General features: G+C 38.8%; 1 protein-coding gene across 1 annotated transcript; it reads left to right on the top strand.

The window, feature by feature from the left end:
- Window positions 1-2485: 2485 nt before the first annotated feature.
- LOC149078495 (uncharacterized) lies at window positions 2486-14982 on the top strand. Its single transcript, XM_089240607.1, has 2 exons — window positions 2486-2736; window positions 12564-14982. The coding sequence occupies exon 2, from the start codon at window positions 13088-13090 to the stop codon at window positions 14534-14536; it is 1449 nt and encodes a 482-aa protein (XP_089096733.1). The 5' UTR covers window positions 2486-2736; window positions 12564-13087; the 3' UTR covers window positions 14537-14982.
- Window positions 14983-20975: the final 5993 nt, after the last annotated feature.

Below are 20975 nucleotides of genomic sequence, written 5' to 3'. Positions count from 1 at the left end.
CGTTCTGACGTTTGCGGGGCGATGGTTTCGAAACGTTCTAGCGCGTTTGGGTTTCACGTTAGACCGTGCATTCTTTGATGACAATTGTTTGTATTGGTGTGAACTTTCACTTCTTAAAGTAAAGTTTCCCCCATCTTTTCTAAGTCGCTCAGTATGTAACGAAAGAAAAATAATTCCAGGGATAATAAAAATTCAGAATGAACGATGAAAATAGTTTCATGATTTATGAAAAATGAGAAAATAATGAAAGAAGTAATTTCAGATTTTATGAAAATTCAGAATTAGTAGAAGGATAATTCCAGAAGAACAATTTGTCATTTTCTGAATACCCTCTGTTTAAACAGAGCTGCCCCCTTAGGGATAAGTGACAGGATATGTGGGTCTTCAGCAGGCCCCGTGTATAGTTGGGGCCTCTTTCTCTTAGTAGGCCTAATAGAAATACAAAGCAAATGAATAAGACTTTTCATCGAGTGTTGTCAGTTACCATGATGACGCCTTCGTGATTATTTTTGCCACACCTATTAATCTATCTATTATTTCTCCACGTCTCATAAAGGTGGCCGCGGTGGTCAGATAGACAGAGCTATTTTAACGCATGCGCCCGTGGGCGCGATAATGAGATTGAATACTGTAATTTTCGAGATTAAGTAAAGGAATTGGTAAGCTCAAACTTCAAAGTAGTTAGGGAATATCAGTTTTCCCGGGGAAGAGACGGTTTCTCGCACGGGCAAACGGAGCACGTGGCTAGGGCCCATAAATTTTCGGCGCTCATTCGGATTCGAAACTTGGCACCTTCTTTCTACCTTTTAATTTATTACGAAAATATCAACAAGTACATTGAATTTTTGATCATATTGTCATATTGTGGGGGAGGGGGGGGAGAGGACATGGGTTCTCCATGTCCCTGTAAACCCTACTTACGTCTCTGCCTTAAAGAATCTAATATAAGTGATTCCATAATTCGCCTTGACGCATTTTTTTTGGCCTCAAAGGAGACAAAACAACAGCTTTCTATAACTAGGGTTTTTAAGAACAGGGTGTCCATATATATATATTTTCATTTTTTTTATTTTAATAACTTTATTTTAACAACCATTTGCAACATGAATGACGTATCTGAGTTTTACATGTAATTTGGATTTTTTTTTCTAATTGGAAGTATGCCTCAGAAACAACTGTTCGCCAGTAAAATGTGCAAACGCGGTGTTGGTCGAATGATTATAGTGACACGCATCGCGAGAATCCGGGAACCCCACCAGTGAAACCACACCAGTGCCACGGTGGTCAGCTGAGGTTGATTTTCAGTTTTTTCCAAATTTTGAGTCGCAAATGCCCGATTAAAATGTCTCGCCGCAAAGAGCAGCATGCCTACAACGGTACAAATATCCAATTACTATTTATAGTTCACTCATAGTTTGAAAAATAGATGGCAGCACTCTAACAAGCATTACACAGAAACACGATTCGCGTTAGGCTCACACTACGTACACGCACATTCCAACATGTACCAATCCGTTAGAAGCTCTGCAGAGTAATATCAACGAGGTGCATCTACGGTTCAGTTGCAGTAGTAGTAATAGTAACATGTGGCAAGGGGGGAATTATGGAATCACCCTGTATATAGTGGGCACCCATAAATCCAGGGCCAAATTTATGGAGTCGGGCTTTGAAGGCTTATGCTGCTGTTAAGGCGGCTCTTTACATAGGCTTAATTAGTTTATAAAAAAAGCAAACTGACGAATGCCCAGTGTTATTTCCAGGACACTTATCAAATTCGAGGTTAAAACCCATGGCCTTAAATAGGCAATTAAAACTAATCTCGCGAGTTTAAAAACTGTTGAATATAAAAATGCTCATTTCAATTCATGTCGTCAGGGGTCATTAATTTTTGTGACTCTTCTGTCCCGGAAAGCAATTTCCGCTGTTCAAAAAAAAATCTCAAACATTCTCCATTGAAATGTGGCTTGTCGTGTCCTTTCACATCCCACTACAACCACCACATAACAAATCGCTGATGAGATAATATCCTTCTCTTTCTAACCACCACCACCAACCAGGACAAGAAGTGCGAATTCATCAGGATTTCCCGTAAAAATTCCGGATCCAGGATATGGGAGAAGGGAAAGGTAAAAACCGGAAATTAACCGAGGTTGTGTGTGTGTGTGTCTGCGACATTCGGACCACATAACTCCCGACCCCCTCGAACTGCTAGTAAACGTGGTCCCCCACAGCACGCCGCCCTGGAGCGTTTCCGTGGTCCCGGAGAACGAGAGAGAGAAACTTAAAAGGAAAGCTTCGTGGGGTCGGCATGGCAACGGCCAATAGCAAAACAGTATCCTCATCTCCCGTTTTTGATTAAGAGGGTGGGTGGAATCCGGGACAGGAGGAAAACCGGGATCTGCCGGGAATCGTCCACACTGGCAAGTCTTACTCTTCTACCATCTTCTTGATTCTCATCCTACCTCTTCCTCCTTTTTTTTTTTCTGTCGTCGTCATCATCATCATCACCATCCGCTGATCCTGCTGCAAAGTCCTGGAGAAACAGCAGCAGCAGCAGTAACGGACCATTATTATCGATGTGTTGTTGTTGTTGTTGTTGGATATTTTTGTAGAGCCCGACACTTGTACGACGTGTCGTTGTCGACAGAATAGTCCTAAATCCGAGTCTATCACGCACTTTTTGTTTTTCCTTCGGTGTCCTGCAAATACGTACGTTACCTGCGAATATTTGCTCAGGTGAGTTTTTGGAGATGATTTTTATGACGTCTCGTGCGTTGTTGCTCGCCTCGCATGCAGTAGTGCAATCATGACACATCTCTTACACATTTCGTTTTTACCAAAAATAAATCCTCATTTTCTCAATTGAAAAAATATATATATTAATTTTTTTTAAGGTTAGATTTGGCTTTAATTGCGTTTAAAATTTTTCTTACATTTTTTTCGGATATTTATAAGATTAATTGCATTTAGTGAGAGAATATGCACATTAATTACATTAGACAACAAATTTCGCAAACTTTTCTGTGTCCTGAATAACAACAGCCATCTCCTACGTAATGCGGTGTGCTGAGCACGAATCTGACTGCCCATAAAAAATCTGCATCGGCTCCGGTTTCATTTATATTTATCCATTACATGCATGGTGGTGCAATACAAATGCATTAAAACACAATGGAAAAAATAATAAATATGTGAAAAACAACATAAATATTATAGAAACCTCACAAATATACATAGACACGCAATACATTAATATACATAAAAACACAGCACAAATACATGAAAGTACAGCAAAAAACGCATAAAACGCAAATATATTACAAACACTGCAGCTGTTAAACATGGCAATATCTCCGGTATAAGGCCGATGGGACTTTTCATGGTGATATTCGTGTTCAGCAGGCGAAAACCATTCGGAATTGTGTATTTTCATGCCGGACTTTCATTTTCAGACTTTCATGTTGGACTTTCATTGCTGGACTTTAATTGTTGTCCACAGACACCGCTCGTGAAGCACTTTTTAACACTTTGCATGGTATTATTTCCAAAAAAGCCGATAAAACTTTTTTATGGTGATATCCGTGTTCAGCAGGTCAAAATCATTCGGCATTGCGTGTTTCATGTCGTACTTTCATTGTTTGAATTTCATGTCGTACTTTCATTGTTGGATGTTCATGTCGGCAATTTCAGTGTTGTTCACAGACAGCGCTCGTAAAGTATTTTTTTAACTCTTTGCATGGTAATATACAAAAACAATTGTGATAGCACTTTTTACATGATGATATTCATGCTCAGCATGTCAAAATCATTCGGAGTTGTATATTTTTATGTGGGACGCAATTTTTCATTGTTGTCCAGTGTAAAAGATATAAATAATTTACTTATTGAGTTGATAATGATAATTTAATAATTTGACAAATATATATATAATGTTCAGATTTATTAAAGTTAAATTTTTAGCCAGGGATTTGAGAGAAATGGGAGAATATCAATTTATTAATACAGTGTGGAACCTCTTGATTTCGGGCACCCGTGAGACCAAAACTTTTATCTTCAAACGGGGAGTGTCTGTTAATATACGCATACCGAAATACACTAAATCCCCTTTCACGGGGTCCAAAAGTGCCCGTTAACGGGGTCGTTCGCTGATGATGGAACATCTGTTATGGGAGGTTCCACTGTGGAACTTTTGAATAGGTATTTCCAAAATTATTGCATTCAATTCACACAAATCAATTAATTTTGTGTGTAACGCTTAAGCTGGTGTTTCTCAATAGGAGGATCGAAGGACTTTGTTTCAGTCACAGAGGGTTCCTATGATTTCTTCGAAATATGTCAACAATTTCTTTCCTACAATTTCAGAATTAATATGTCACGTATAGGTAAAAATACCTAGCCAAGTAGTGTATTTAGCTTTAAAAAAGTATAAAATTAAATAAATAAATAAATAACTATTTTTATTTGATAAAACTCTCAAAATTTCTCACAAACGCTAAAGAATTTCTCACACTTACCTATTTTTTAGCCAATTTTTCCCACGAGTTCCCATCACCGACACCGATTCAAATGATGATAAATCTATTTATAACCACACACACACCAGTGCCGTTGAAGGACTAGTATTTTTATGCTCTAACAGTTCAATGTCATTGCTGATTGGTTAAGAAACCTGAATTTCAGGATTTTTTACCAATCAGCAACGACGTTCCATTTTTAGTGAATAAGAATCCTAGCCATAAGAGCTTTCGTCAGAGGCGGGAATCGCAAAAACCAGTCTGAAGCGGGATTGGAATAGCGAGGAAAAAATTTAATTTTTATCGAGAATCATGGAACATGCAAAATATGCCTTAAAATTTTGAAAATACGATCCATCAATCGCAAAAATAGCGGAATATTCAATATTCCCCAATACACACACACACACAAAGACAGAAATCCGGGCCCTAGTAATAGTAATAATTTTCCATTAGACCAAAATCTTTGTTAGACTTGGATCAGTGAAGGACTTCACTTAGCGACCTATATTGCAAAAACAATCTTGCAGCCTTCTCTCTCTCAGGGCCGTCATTTCAACTTTTTCCGGGGGGGGGGGGGGCAAAGAACATGTACTCAATGTATTTATAATTATATATATAAATTTGTGTGCGTGTGTGTGTGTATATATATATATATATATATATATACCATTTTTAGTCTATTTTCAAAAGTCAAGGAGGGGCAACGGCTCCCCTGACCCCCCCCCCCAAATGACGGGCCTGAGCCTTCTACAATATCAGTATAAATGTTCGCACTAAAGAAGGGACTTGCAGTTCCGAAACCAATAAGCGCTAATATCAACCGAGCTAATTTATTATTTTCCTTTACTCTATATAATTTACCAATTTACCAGAGAATCGATGTGTGTTCGCGGAAGGGGGGAGGGGAGTGCTCGATAAAGCCTTGCAATTTAGGGAAGTATCTATAAACCCCTTGTGGAAATATCTAAATCCCTTGACCTAAGAGGCGCCTGTCTGTATGAGTCTATGCTTCTATCTGTATGTAGGGTACCTGTCGGTGATGTCAATATCTATATATATAAAATTGATTTTCTATGTGTGTGTATGTTCTCTATACAAATCTACAATTTTAGATCGATCGTCGCCAAATTTTGCATATATACCAAATGGGACCCGACTTGAACGATAGGCTACTTTAAAATTTCGTCAGAGCAAGGCAAATGCCCCAAATGGGCAAAAAACTGTCGGGCAACAATGGTTTTTGGGCCTCAACAATCACTTTCCGAACGTTTACTTTGGTTACCGTGGTTCCCTAGCAATGCGTTTCAGACGTGTATATGCCTTTACAACGGTTTGTCACTTCTTTAATCCTGTTAGTATATGTATAATAGTTTATGCCTTTATAATGGTTTGCCACGTTTTCAATATACTCTCAGTAATGAGGCTTTTTGAATAGACGTCATAATCATCATCAGCATCGCTTTGAGAGTCAGGAAAAGGGTGATCCTCATAGAAATCAGTGCTAAAATTGTCGATTTTACTGTAGAAATGCGGAAAATAGTGGGATTTTCCGCCCCATCAATAATTTTAAAAATTGTATTGAATTCTCGATTTTTGAAATATTCAGGTCGCTTAAAGATATACGAAGCCCACGAGATTAAATATGAAGTAATTAGCCAAACCTGTACTTTTGAGTTGGATATTCGAGCAATATCATTGATTTCATTTGTATCTTCTCAAGTATGAAAATTAATGTCTCCATATTGTCTCTTTTGATATTTATTTGCATAAATTCATGTGGGTTAGGATATTTTAAAATTAGTTATGAGCCCGTGAAAAGTGCATCGAAAAAATTCCACAGCTTTAACTAAGGATTTTTGGAAGCTGGAACAGACAGATGGATAACTTGAAGTTCAAGGGGATCGAAATACCTAGCGCCCCTTAAAAAAAGAAAAATATACATTCATTTCTACGTTTCTGTGTAAATCTAGATTTGTTTACTTCATGAATCGCGCAGGTCGCCATATTGGTTAACTTGGACACGGTTTGTATGTCCCTCAAGAAAAAGAGAGGGAGATATCACGTGATCCAAAAAAGCCATTGAAGAAAACCCGAGCAGCGCCGGGTATTATAGCTAGTCTATCTTCTATATATATAAAATTGATTTTCTGTCTGTCTGTGTGTGTGTATGTTCTCTATACAAATCTACAATTTTAGATCGATCGTCGCCAAATTTTGCATATATACCAAATGGGACCCGACTTGAACGATAGGCTACTTTAAAAGTTTGTCAGAGCAAGGCAAATGCCCCAAATGGGCAAAAAAATTTGTCGGGCAACAATGGTTCCTGGGCCTCAGCAATCACTTTCGGAATGTTCACTTTGGTTACCGTGGTTCCTTAGCAATGCGTTTCAGACGTGTATATGCCTTTACAATGGTTAGTAATTTCTTCAACGCTGTCAGTACATGTATAATATTTATGCCTTTATAATGGTTGGCCACATTTTCAATACTCCCAGTAATGAGGTTTTTTGAATGACGTCGTTATCATCATCAGCATCGCTTTGAGGGTCAGGGAAAGGGTGATCCTCATAGAAATCAGTGTTGATTTTGCCGATTTTAATGTAGAAATACGAAAATTTGGTGGGGGGTTTTGTGTCACATCAATAGTTTTAAAAATTATAGTCATAAAAATACCAATGGCTAGAAGGGATTGTTTTTTCCAAGGATATAGATGCCGTGTGGCAAGAATATGGAACAGTCTTCCATCAGAACTTGTATGTGCCTCCTACGCAAGATTTGCTTCCACTATTGGGGATTTCGACCTGGCTCCGTATGCGAAGTGCTTCCCGTACTGACTATTATTTTTTTTTTCTTCCAGTATAAGTGCATTTCATGCCTTCTGGGGTTATTGTAAATAAATAAAATTTTTGAAATATTGAGTTTGCTTAGAGATATACGAAGCCCAGGAGATTAAACATGAAGTAATCGGCCGGACCTACATTCGAGTTGGATATCCAGGCAATAACATTGATTTCAAATTTTTATTTACATCTTCTCAAGCATGAAAATTAATGCCTCCGTATTGTCTTTTAATATTAAATTGCATAAATTCATGTGGGTTAGGATATTTTAAAATTAATTATGGGCACGTAGAGTACATTTAAAAAATTCCACAGCTTTAACTAAGCATTTTTGGAAGCTGAAACAGGCAGAAATAGATAACTTGAAGGTCAGGGGGAGGGGGAATCGAAATACCTAGCGCCATTAAAGAAGGAAAAAAAATATTCATTTCTACGTGTCCTTAAATCTAGATTTGTTTATTTCATGAGTCGCGCAGGAAGTCGCCATATTGGTTAACTTAGACACGGTTTGCATGCCCCTCAAAGAAAGAGAGAGATAGCACGTGATCCAAAAAGCTTCATTGAAGAAAAAACTGGGCAACGCCGGGTATTATAGCTAGTATGAAATATTCTTAACGGCATCTTACTACTCGGTGTGCCAAAAACGATAAAAACCTTCCGCTAGTTTGTGGACACCTGTACCAACATTCTCCCTACTGATAAGTCCGTCTACAGAGCCACTTTAGTGAACTGTCAATGTCTCGTGGATCCTTCAAGTTTACTAGAAATGTGTCCGAGCCGCTAAGTGCTCCGGAACTGTGCCGCACGTCAGTCAAGTGATCCGTAATTATGCCGCGAATTATACTTAAGTAATCCGGGAATGTGCCTCGGGTAACTTGAGCGATGTAGAACTGCACTGGGAAGTGCCGTCTTAACGCATGGGCCCACCCGGGCACTTCCCCTAGGGTTTCACAAAAACGAGAACTGGTTGAAATTTTCGAGATTTTTCAGGTAGAGCCTGAGAAAAAATCCCTTGGCTCGGGGGCCCGTGGTGCTCTTAAGATGAGTTCTGGCAATAGGGGCCGCTTAAATGCCTTTAAAACTGTGTCACATGTCACTCAAGGGGATCTCTAAATGTGCCACGAACCGCTTAGTCGTTATGGAACTTCGTCACTGGTCATTTCTATCAAAATTTTACTTATAAAATTTTTTTTTTTGCATAAAAAAAATGACTTTTTTGATCGTCTGGTTGCGCCACGTACGACTTTCATCCCAATAAGTGTTAGGAGGTAGGGGGGCAGAGCTGTCGAAATTTTACTAACAAGGGGGGGGGGGTCACAGTTTTGCTGACAAGAGGGAGGGGGGGAGGGGGTCAAAAATGGCTAAAAATCTGCTGACGTAATACTTGATCCCCTAATACAGTATGTTGAGTACTAAACGCTCAATTAAAAATTCGTTTTTTTTATTTGATTACTCATTAAATTTTATTACATTGCAGTTTTCATTCATATTTTTATAAATGATGTATTATTTTGAATTCATTCGAAATCCAAAGTATTGAAAATTGAAACGGACGGCACTTCGGTCAAGTCGTCAAAATTTCTCGATAACTCGAGTGACGACTTATCGAGTTTTTACTGCATTTACAATGGTTTTCAACTTCCTCAATGCACTCGGTACATGGAGGAAACCCGGGCACAGCGCCGGGTATTTGTGCGAATTACTAATATATATCAACGGCTATTAAAATATATACGTATAAATGATTGATCTTAAATATTTCACGTCCAAATAGTCGAAAGACTACCCAAACGTTCGACCTGTTTTTTTTTCACGGCTACTCTGCATCGCTTTTTCATCTCCCGGGTGATCAAGTGATCACCGGGAGAGCACGCATAAACCAATGAGAATCGATTCTGGGAATCGAACCATCACGCCTTACACGTGCAGCGAATGCAATTCCGAGTCGCGTTCCACGCGATCTCACCCACGGGCGACATGAAACTGCTCGACTGCCGGTTATAGGATTTCGTGATCGTTTCACAACGAACATCATTTTGCCACACCATAGAGCCTTATCACACGGGAACTGGCAACTAACAGGGGAATACCGTCTTTGGAGACGATCGGTAAGTATTCCCACTGACCAACAGACCACGCAATGGAATTGTATCGCCAGACTCCCAAACCGTTTGGACTTTTATCGTTTGGCATCTGATCTGACCAAAATCCGCTCCCGCAGGTAGTGATGGACTGTCGACGATGGAAACAGGTCTGAAGTCCACACAGAATAGCAAGTCCTATTTATAGGCAGTTGAACTCATTGTTTGGATCCAAACAATGCCTAATACGACTACTGTTGACACCACTCTGTCACAAGAATAATTTTTTTTTTCATTGTTGAAACTCGTACGTGAATAAAACTTGAAACGTGTTTTACCAACAATGCTATTTTCGACATTTTACTTGAGTTTGAAACATGAATTTTAAAAATCTAGTCATTGCATCATTAAGAAATTTTAATATGACGTTCTGCTATATGCAGAGTGAAACTACCAAACGAAAGGGTGGTAATAGACGAGTCCAAGTGGATCATGAAACAACCTACCAACCCTGTTCGATCTCGAACAGTTTTTGAGTTATGGTGGATAATCGATTAAGGAGGAAAAATGCGTGAAAAAGTCTGAAAAAAACCAGAATTCGTGAAGTTTTTGAGAGACCTAAGCCCAAGCTAATCGCATGTTTGAAAAGAGCAGAAGAAATCCTATGTGGTCACACCAATTTCATTGAAATATCTGGTTTTAATGGCGATCTACAAGAACTGAAAGATTGACAAAGTTCGAAATCGAATTGTCGCCAAAAATTTTATTTGCCAAACCCCCTTCAATTTCATTTTCAATTCATTTTTTAATTCATTTCAGTTCTTAATTTTCAATTCCGCAAACACCCTTCTAGCTACAATCGGCCAAATTTGCCAAAAAAAACTTGTCCATTCTACCAGCTATCGAAAGAGCCTGGAACAAACCAAATTGGTAACCTACTAGTAACGAATAAAAATGCATTTCAACAATGCTAATTTAATATAATTACCTAATTCTCATAAGAATTATTCCTTCAATAATTATTTCAACATTTTAATTTAATTTATTTTTTTAACGGGGCACCAAACACATTTTTCATGAGAAATAATATCTATAAATTGTTCGTATTGTTAGGCCAATTAAGGTAGGATCAGAATGAGATATACTGTATGTAATCAATGTATTTCTTCCGTTATGGGGTCGTTCAAGTATTACGTCAGCAGATGTTTGTCATTTTGCTTTCCCACCCTTTATCAGTAAACAGTCGGCAATACTCTCACCCTCCTTCCTCCTTGTCAGCAAAATTTCTACAGCTCTGCCCCTATCTTCTAACTCATATTGGGATCAGAGACGTACTCGGTACAGCCCCCAAGACAAACGATCAAAAATGTACTTTTTATGCAAAACATTTTAAAAAAAATTAAAATTTCCGAAGAAAATGCCTTTATATGTTATTATAATGAATTTCTGTAAATATTTCAATGCTATTTGAAGGCTTATAATGTCAAATTTTTTTTGTTAAAGGAATTCATTGCGATCCCCCCTCTAGGCCATAACATGGTAAACCATTGGCCCGCGGACCAAATGTAGCCCTGGGGGGTTATCTGACGTGGCCCGCTACTTAAAACCATATTTTGCAAAAATGAACTAAGCGGCACATTTATCGCGATCCGTGGCACAATTCCAGAGCATTTAAGTGACTTATGGCACATTTTCAGAACACTCAAGTAAGCTCGTGGCAGATTCACAGATCACTTAAGTGACACGCAACATAGTTCTAGGACACTTGAGCTGTCCGTGGCACATTTAGAGATCCCTTCAGTGGCATGAGTCACAGTTTTAGAGCACTTAAGCGGACAACAGTGCAGTTCTACATCCCTCAAGTTACCCGCACCACATTTCCAGGTTACTTAAGTGATCCACAACATAATTATAGATCACTTGAGTGAAGCGAAGCTCAGTTCCTGTCAATCGTTCTGCGACACATTTCTAGATCACTTGAAAGATCAGTAGAACATTTAGAGACCGTCTGTAGAGGAATTATGAATTGGTGGAATGTTAGTTCGGGTGCCCACAAACTAGCGAAAGGTATTTTTTGTTTTTTGGCGTACCAAGTGAGATGTGATCAAGAATGTTTCATATTTTTATAAAGGGTGTTTGATGGCCAGCAAACCCGAACCTCAACCTCACCCATGGATGTTGATGTAATACTTGTATGACCCCTATACTACTTTGATGTCGCACCCTTCTTACCTGCTTGATTAACGGCAACGACTTTTATAGAACTTTCAGACTCTTAATTGACAACTGAATATATGTGTCGGGCTTTTTGTCAATCTCATATTTTACAGGATTATATGATTATTGATCATGTTGTGTCCGAGATCGCGGGTCAAAACAAGGTTTTCTGAGGCCCCGAACAAAACATTTATGCTCTCCGATGAGCACCTCGGTGCACCCTATTTAAAAGCAATCGAAATTTTCTAGTCTACATTTTCTAGTTTTAAGATACATCATCAAAAGAATCTCATCTAAGTCAGTGTTCTACAACTGCTGGTCCCCGAACCGGTCCATAAGAAGATCCCGCTGCTCCAAGCAACATTTTGTGCGGTTCATATGACTACTACATAATTTTCAATTTATTAAATATTATACCGTCTCAAAATTTTTGTTTTCAATTTGGCTTACCCGTCAGCAGGTCTACGAATTATTTCTCCCATTTATGTTTTGCTAGTCCTCAAATTATTTCTATGTCATTATCCGGTCCCCATATTGTTTTTCTTCTGCTATCTTTTGTCGGTTCATAAATTATTTATTCATTTTATTTTTTTTTTGCCTGCGCACAAATTATTACTTAGTGATTTTCTGCTGACCCTGAAATAGTTTTTTTTATTACTTATGTTTTGCCGGTCCGCAAATTATTTGTTCTATTTACGAAGGTCCACAAAATTGTTCAGCTGCTTTCGCCAGTCCGCAGCTGCGAAAAGATAAAACTGATCTAAGTAGTTTCCAAAAAGTCTGTGCCTTCCGCGATTTCTCCAAAAAAAAACTTCAACGCGTTCCTGAAGGGGGCATGACTCACAGTTTCACTACCCGTTCATTAAGTACAATACACAATACCTAATCATTTAAATGTTTTACAGATTCGCCAGATCGAAACCCACCAGTGATGATGAAGGTGAAGGTGCCAATCCAATAAAGAAGAAAGAAGACTTCCCCATTCTTTTGAAGACATGACAGACCAAGAGGAAGAAGAGATGAGAAAACATTTCAAAATCACGTGATCGCATTTACTTGTTTTTCCGTTGGATAATACATTAATTTATTTTAAAGATCCCTCATATTTTACTGATCCATATCATATTCATATCATCATTCAATAAATTTCATAATCTCAAAATCATAATCACATTTTGCACAATCCCTTCATTTTATGCCCCATTACATATCTCATGCATTTAAATACTTAATTTCCGTTCATCGGGACCATTGAATCAGTGACAAAACAACTATTATATATAAAAATGAATACATTTATGATGCATTTTTCACTCTATTTGTGATATTTTACCAAATTCAATTACTTTGTCTTTGATGGAATTTCCATTGAGATACCATGTAAAGAAAATCTTGCCACCGTGAAATCATAACCAATTGAGTAACCGCGATGGAATCAGCTGAAGACATTGTCCCACAACCACGCACTAAGAAAAAGAAGAAGAAGAAGAAGCCATTCGAATGCAGTGACTGCGATGCAAGTTTCAGGCAGAGCAGTGAGCTCAAGCAGCACAGTAAACTCCACTCGGGCGAGAAACCGTTCGAATGCGAGAAATGCCGCAAAACGTTCACGACGGAATACTACATGAGAATGCACGAGAAGACCCACAAGAAGCACAAGACTTATAAATGCGAGGAGTGTTCAAAGGGGTTCGCACTGAGGCAGAGTTACTTGACCCACATGGTGATACACGAGGGCAAAAAGCCATTCAAGTGCGAGACCTGCGGGAGCAGATTCGCATTCAGGTACGCCCTGAACGCTCACGAGAAGTCCCATACGGACGAGAGAAAGTACGAGTGCGAAATATGTCACCTTCAATTCAGGCAGAGTGGTCATCTCGGTAGGCACATGAAGATACATACCAACGAGAGGCCATTTAAGTGCAAAAAGTGTCCAAAGAGGTTTTCGGAACGAAGTTACTTGAGGGCTCACCTCAGAATACATACCGGCGAGAAACCGTTTAGATGCGAATCCTGCGGGAAGACTTTCCGTGGCAAACACAACCTGACTGTTCATATGTCCACCCACGAGAGCCAAGTGTCAACGGGAGAATCGAGACCCATAAAACCGATCCCGAAAGACAAACCTTACGAGTGTTCATTCTGTTACAAGTTATTCAGGGTCGCCGACAATTTAGAGCGACACAGGGAGAGGAAGCACGTCGGGGATCGGCCGTTCTTGTGCTTGATCTGCAAGAAGACGTTCGTTCACGGGAGGCACCTCAACGAACACCTGAAGATGCACGAATCGAAGAAATCGTTCAGTTGTTCTGAGTGTCCGAGGACATTCGCGGGAGAAGCCCAGCTCGCCGCTCACCAGAAGAGACACGGGAGCGAGAACGTCTTCGAATGTGACGTCTGCCACAAGACCTACGCCAAGAAGACAACCCTAGAAGTTCACGAACGCAGGCACACGGGAGAGAAACCTTTCAAGTGCAACTGCTGCAGGCGCCGGTTCGCAGACAAGGCTTTACTCGCCTACCATAAGAAAACACACCTGAAGGAGAAGAAGTTCGAATGCGACGTCTGTCACAAGAAGTTTGTCCAGAACAGCCTCCTAAAACGGCATAGTCGCACGCATACGGGCGAGAAACCTTTCGAGTGCGACGTGTGCCACATGCAGTTCAGCCAGAGCTGTAACCTCGATCGGCACAAGAGGCTGCACGTCGACAACAAGTGGTTAGAGTGCGAGGTTTGCTTCCAGAAATTTGTTCATCGCGTTCATCTCAACAAACACAAGGCGGAGCACGAAGAGGAGTTGGTGGCCATTGAGAACGCCATTAACGTGGACGACCCCGAAGCTCTTCTGGATGAAATCATGATTCCTGAAGATATCTAACGATCTTCATCTTTCCCGGAACTTTTCCCCCCTTTTCTCCTAAAACACTGAATTTCCCTCAAACATCCTTAAGACTCCGGTTGTAAACTCCAAAACTTTGAATTTATTGAATTGATGAAGAAACTGAAAGTTTCGCCCACACAGCATTCGTGAACCTTAGCATTTGACAGTAAGGTGTAGATTAGTTCAAATGTCTTCAACTCTCATGGATCGAGAGAAATGTTTGCTCACATGTCAAAGACTATCAGCATTTAGTGACTGTCAACAACACTAGTTAGCCATTAGTTCATCAAGCTAAGTTAGATTTGTGTATGTATATCGATATGTAGTGCTTCTCCCAGATGACATCCTTTACGTCCAAGAGATGTAAAAAACGTCCATCCTGATGACGAATACACCAAGTGATGCAGTTTCTCTTACTTGCCAAAGCTAACACCCCCCCCCCCCCCTCCATTTCCCCGAGCATTGCAACTCAATATTTACTCAATAGTTCTTGAACGCTTTTATTATGTTGCAGGAAGAAACGCAGAGTTGGGCTTAAACAGATTTCATCTCCAAGTCGTTTCAACCTGGAGCCAAGTCTTCTCAGTCTTATTCTGCCTTGCCGCCATAGAGGACACCAAAATAGCGCGGAAGACGCCAACGAGAAAGATTCGAAGCACATTATCTATAAAATAGATACGTAGGCTACTTAAAAAAAATCGTCTGATACCACGGATCTTCTATCTAAAAGCATTCACAATGATGCAAAACCACCATTGTCCTGCGCCTTCAAGCATTTTAACCTCTGCAAAACCTGCACCTAGCATAGACAAAGACACTGGCTGCTGATATAATGCACAAAGATATTCATTGAAAGCCATTTTCTGTCGATAACACGAGACACCACACACAACAGAATGTCTCACATGTCGGAAAAGAATCCAAGTATCCCAATGATACAGTAAAAATTATTACTTGTCAGCAGACATCATTGCATATCCGAAACACAAAACAAGTATTTTGATTTAAAAAAAATTAATCTTTTTCTACGTAAAAGCCAATGTTAACACATAACTCAACCATATCATTGTCCTTCTTTTCCAGTCTTCAAATAAATTATACATTTTTCTTTTCGTAATATAGACAGGGTGTCCCGTAAAGACCAAATAAACTACACGGAAGAAAAATCCTCGTTCCTTGCCGGTGAAAAATTTCTAATGAAAAAACCCTGTAGGACCAACAGTTTCCAACTGAAAAGCCAAAAACAGTTTGCGATGTCACATCCGGTGCATAGAATCCGAACCACTCTCCAACCAATCAGTAAGGCCTGCAATTCCCAATCGTGAGCGGTTTGAGTGGGGAGCAGAGTATTCCCGAAAATTTTCGTTCCGTACGGTTTATGCCATACATTCTTAACCCATGAGCCACTGACCAAACATGGCCCTCGAAGTCATATGACGTAGCTCATGATCAATAACCAAACCACTCAAGTGGCTCACAAAGGATTATCAAATCACATAAGTGACTCGTGGCACATTTCCGGATTACTTCAGTGGCTCGCGCCGCATTTCCAGGTTACTAAAATGACCCCAAGCACACCTTCAGTTCAATAAAGTGGCTCGGTTCATTTTCAGATTACTTAGGTGGCCCGCTGCATGCGAAATATTTACAGTTCACTTAAGCGGCATATTTTTTTGGATCACTTAAGTGTATAATGACACATTTCCAGATCATTTAAATGCTTCGAATAGCTTTTCCGGATCACTCAAAGTGCCCGCGGCACATTTCCAGAGAACTGAAATTGCCCGCGGCATGCTCTTTCAGATCACTTAAATTGCCCGTGGAACATTTCCTGATAATTCGAGTGGCTCGTAGCACATTTCCATATAACTCAATGGCCCGTGACACATTCTCTAACCAATGCAGTGGCCCGAACTCTCCCCCAAAAGGTTGCGCACCCTTGGTTTATGTGGCCTTTACAAGACACCCTATGTATAATCCTTTGAGTGCCAAAATTACTTTTGATGTATCTCGTGGCGAAATTAGATTATAACATTGTATAATACAATTCAAATTGGACTAATTAGATTATAATTAAATAAGAAGAAGAAACCTGTGATGTGTATTAATTAATTACTTATATCATGTCGTAGTTCTTGGAGAATGTGACTTGTAAAGTACTATGTACTTGGAATTTAATTTTTCCCCCACCTCACCCCCCACCCAACCTTTTTTTATAGTATACAGTGTTGTTAGTATACTACGAAGTCGGACGTGTCGTGAAATATGTTGTATTTATGTAACAAAAGTCTTTCATGTAAAACCTGTGGGATGATAATTATAAATTATACGTCCACTATTGCACACGCATTAGATCAGTGTTCTTCAACCGATGGTACACGGACCGCTGCCGGTCCGTGGATATTTCCTACCGGTCCGCAAAACATTTCGCTCAATTCACTTACCCTCTACACAATTTTAGATTTAATTTTAAAAACTATGCCGCAGCCAGATTAGTTTTAATTCCTGTCTTTGCCACCACAGTAGGTCTGCGAATTATTTTTCCCAATTAGTATTTATTGTCCGCAAAAATTATTTCTTTACTATTTAATTTTTCTCATGTTTATGTTTTGACGGTCCGTAAAATATTTCTTTCATTTATTGATTTATTTTTTCGGTCCGCAAATCATTTTTCGAATTTACTTATTCTTTGCAAGTCCACAAATTACTCTCTTCTACTATTTAATTTTTTTCCTATTTTTTTAGTTATGATATTTCGCTGGCCGGTAAATTACTTCTATTGTTTTTATTCTTTCTCCCTATTTAGATATTTTTCCCGTCCGCAAATTGCTCACTCTACTTTTTTTTTCTCTCATTTATTAATTTTTGCCTACCTGCCGATCATTTCTTCTCTTTACTTATTTTTTTTCCGTCCGCAAATTACTTCTACTATTTATTTTTTTTCTCCTATTTATTAATATTTGTCAGTTAACAAATAATTTATACTAATTTTTTTTTTGCCTCAAATTATTTCTACTTATCCCCCCCCCCTCCAATTTATTTGTTTTTTGCCGTTCTGCAAATTGCTACTACTGAATTTATTTACTCCTCCTGTTTATTTTTTTTTCTGTCTGTGGTTCACGATTTACCTCTTCGATTTCCGCAAGTCCGCAAATCGTTTTCCCGATTTCTGCCTGCCCGCAAAAATGTTCAGCTACTTCCACCGGTCCGCAATTTGTGAAAATGTTGAAGAACACTGCACTAGATGATATATTGTACGTGGATTTTTCTGTCCAGTGAAAGCAGTTCCGAGATTATACAGTATATACTATTGTGTTATTTATTGTATATGTAAGTGTGTTTTTATTTTTTTGGTGAATGGAGCATGTGTAAATTTTCAATCGCTGTGAAAGAAAGAGAAGAATATTGCGCCGAAAGCCGAATTATAAATGGATATTGATGTTACATACGAGTGGGGAACCGAAAAGTAAAGAGTATTATTTTTTTCTGATGCGATCATGCTTTCGCTAGGTAAGTGTGGGCGACTGCCCTCCACATGAAGTGGCGTCTTAGGGAAAAGGTCTGTGAAGTTAAAGCGATTTGTTTGTGTGTTTCGTTGGTATTTTTTTCTTACTTTAGAATCAGATAATCATTTATGGCTGATTTCCACGTGAGTCGTGATGATTTCCGTCAGTGCAACGCACTTTGAGTGACAATTTTTTTCTTCAGAAAATTTTGATAAGTATTTCTCGAAGCAATAATCATTTTAATGAGAATAAAAAGATCTAATATTTTTCGTGTCATGTTATAATTTTTTTTTTTGTTTCAATTTCTTGGGATTTTTTTAGGTTTTTTTCAAAATTTTCATCATAATGCTCAATGGGAATTTCTTTTTTTTTTGCTTTCTAACCATAAATAAAAACAACTATTTTTAAGAATGAAGGAAAATCCAGTATGTTTTTATATTCTAAATTTTTTTTTGTCACATGGCACATCAGGTTTCAAAAAATCATAATTTCAAATTATTATAAATAAAAATAATTAAAAAGTTTTCAACTTCATCTTATTGATTATCTTCTTTTTATCTTCATCTTATTGATTATCTTCTTTTTATCTTCATCTTATTGATTATCTTCTTTTTATCTTCATCTTATTGATTATCTTCTTTTTATCTTCATCTTATTGATTATCTTCTTTTTATCTTCATCTTATTGATTATCTTCTTTTTATCTTCATCTTATTGATTATCTTCTTTTTATCTCTTCGTCTTATTATACCCTAATCTTGATTGTATTTTTCAGTTATCTTCGTCTTTACATGTATCGTATTGATTATCTCATTTTTATCTCATCATCTTGTTATACCCTCATCTCCATTATGTTTTTCAGTTATCTTCGTCTTTATATACATCATATTGATTATCTTTTTTTTATCTTCGTCTTTACATATGTTGGCTCCTAAGGAAAATGGCCGCGGCTTCAATTCAAGTATTCCGGGATTTTACTAACGTTTTCAAAGAACCAGACTTTATTCGAATTCAGAACATTAACAAGCGTAGCCTAAATACGACTACTGTCCTCTACCATCCCTTAATTCAATCTCTGCCATACTACTTCTCATACTTTCTTTTTTAAAGCTTGACGTTCTTACAAATTGCTCGTTCGCTCGAGCACAAAGTCACGTTACATTTCTTCCTTTTCAGCGGCTGCTCAACAGCTTCCTACACTCGGTCATCCTGACCTGCAATCGTCCCGATTGCCCCACAGTACTGGTCTTTACGTGTCGACCTCTTCGGATTACGTCTTGGTAACACTGGCTCATCTTTTTCTTGCACTGAAATGTCTTCATCATCGGACTCAGACTCACACCTCCAAGCTTTTAGTTGGCTCACGTGCGCTGTTGTCGTGTACAGATGACCTTTCACTGTTGATTCCAATTCAGTCACCCGATACGTGTCATTCGGTAATACAGCCGTGACAGTCATCGGTCCTCTATACTTCGGTTGAGTCTTCGTCGGTTGCCCCATGGCTCTCGGACTTTTCTTCATAACAACAACCTCGCCTGGTTCGAACATTATTGTAGCACATCTGCGCTTATCGAAGGTGCTCTTCATTTTTCTTTGATTCTCCACGATTATATCTCGAGCTTCTTTTCTTACTTCCTCTGGATCCATCCACGAGTTATTCTCCTCATCTGCTAACCGTCTCAACATTCCATCATTGAATCTTGGAGAATATCCATGCAACATCTCAAATGGTGTCTTACCAGATGACTTGTTCACAAAGTTGTTCAGATTTCGTTCTACCAACTTGATTTTCACGTCCCAGTCCTTATGGTCTCTGCTCTCCATACCTGTAGTTATCGACGACAATATAGTCCTATTTGCTCTTTCGACCATCCCATTTGCTCTAGGGTGTTTCGTTGAATTGAGCGTATGGTGAATTCCGTTATCCTTGCAGTACTTTTCAAACTGCTGTGACGTAAAACAAGAACCACGATCGCTTATAATTCGGTCCGGTAGTCCAAAGTCATTCACAAAGATGTCGACCGATTTCATTACACAAGTAGTTGAAGTATTTCTAACTGGAAATAATCGTACGAATCTGGTAAGGTTGTCAATGATCACTAGTAGCTCCTGATTTCCCTTCGAACTTTTGACAAAAGGTCCCAGATGATCCATATGTATCACTGCAAACGGTCTTTTTCCGGGTTCGATTGCGTGCAGCAATCCCTGTTGCTTACCTGCCGGTAACTTATTGACCAAACATTCCAGACACATAGCTATATGACGTTTTACATAGCGTTTCATGTATGGGAACCAGTACATTTCCTTGATCTTCCCAACTGTTCTGTCTGTGGCGAAATGCCCCATAAGATCATGAAATTTGATTACAGTACCTTTCCGCATGCACTTCGGAATTACATACAGTAGTTTCAATTTTCCTTTATCGTCCACCTTCCTGAAGAGTCGGTTATTCTTCAGCTCGTACCCAAGAACTAATTGTTTTTCCTCCTTGTTCCGGTCCGTATCGTTTTTCTGTAATATTTCTATCTTTTTCTTCAGTTCTTCATCTGTATGCTGGATCATTAGGATTTGATCTTCCTCAGTGAGAGTTAAGCATATCTCCAATTTCTGATCGATAAATGAGTCTAGAGTATCTTTTGACTCTGCAATAGGTGCTCTACTAAGTGCGTCTATATGTGCCATTTTTGATCCTGATCGATGTTTCACCTCGAAGTCATATTCCTGAATTAGATCAAACCATCTGGTTATCTGTGGATTCATGCATTTCTTTGTATTCATGTAGACCAAAGCTTGACAATCAGTGACGATAGTGAACTTGATCCCAATTAAGAATTGTCGCAATCTATCCAACGTCCAAACAATCGCCATCAATTCCAATTTACTCGAGTGATATTTACTCTCAGTTTCAGTGGTCTTCTTGCTCACACAATA

Source organism: Pholcus phalangioides, unplaced genomic scaffold, assembly GCF_987345545.1.
Source record: "Pholcus phalangioides strain wild (caught in Gottingen) unplaced genomic scaffold, Ppha-v1.0 ptg000013l_1, whole genome shotgun sequence".
Classification (NCBI taxonomy): domain Eukaryota; kingdom Metazoa; phylum Arthropoda; class Arachnida; order Araneae; family Pholcidae; genus Pholcus; species Pholcus phalangioides.
Note: the sequence above shows the minus strand (reverse complement) of the source record. Positions and strands in the feature narration are given on the sequence as shown.

What these genes read in the sequence shown, in the direction of transcription:
- LOC149078495 (XM_089240607.1), top strand. Translation starts at nt 13,088, where the DNA reads ATGGAATCAGCTGAAGACATTGTCCCACAACCACGCACTAAGAAAAAG.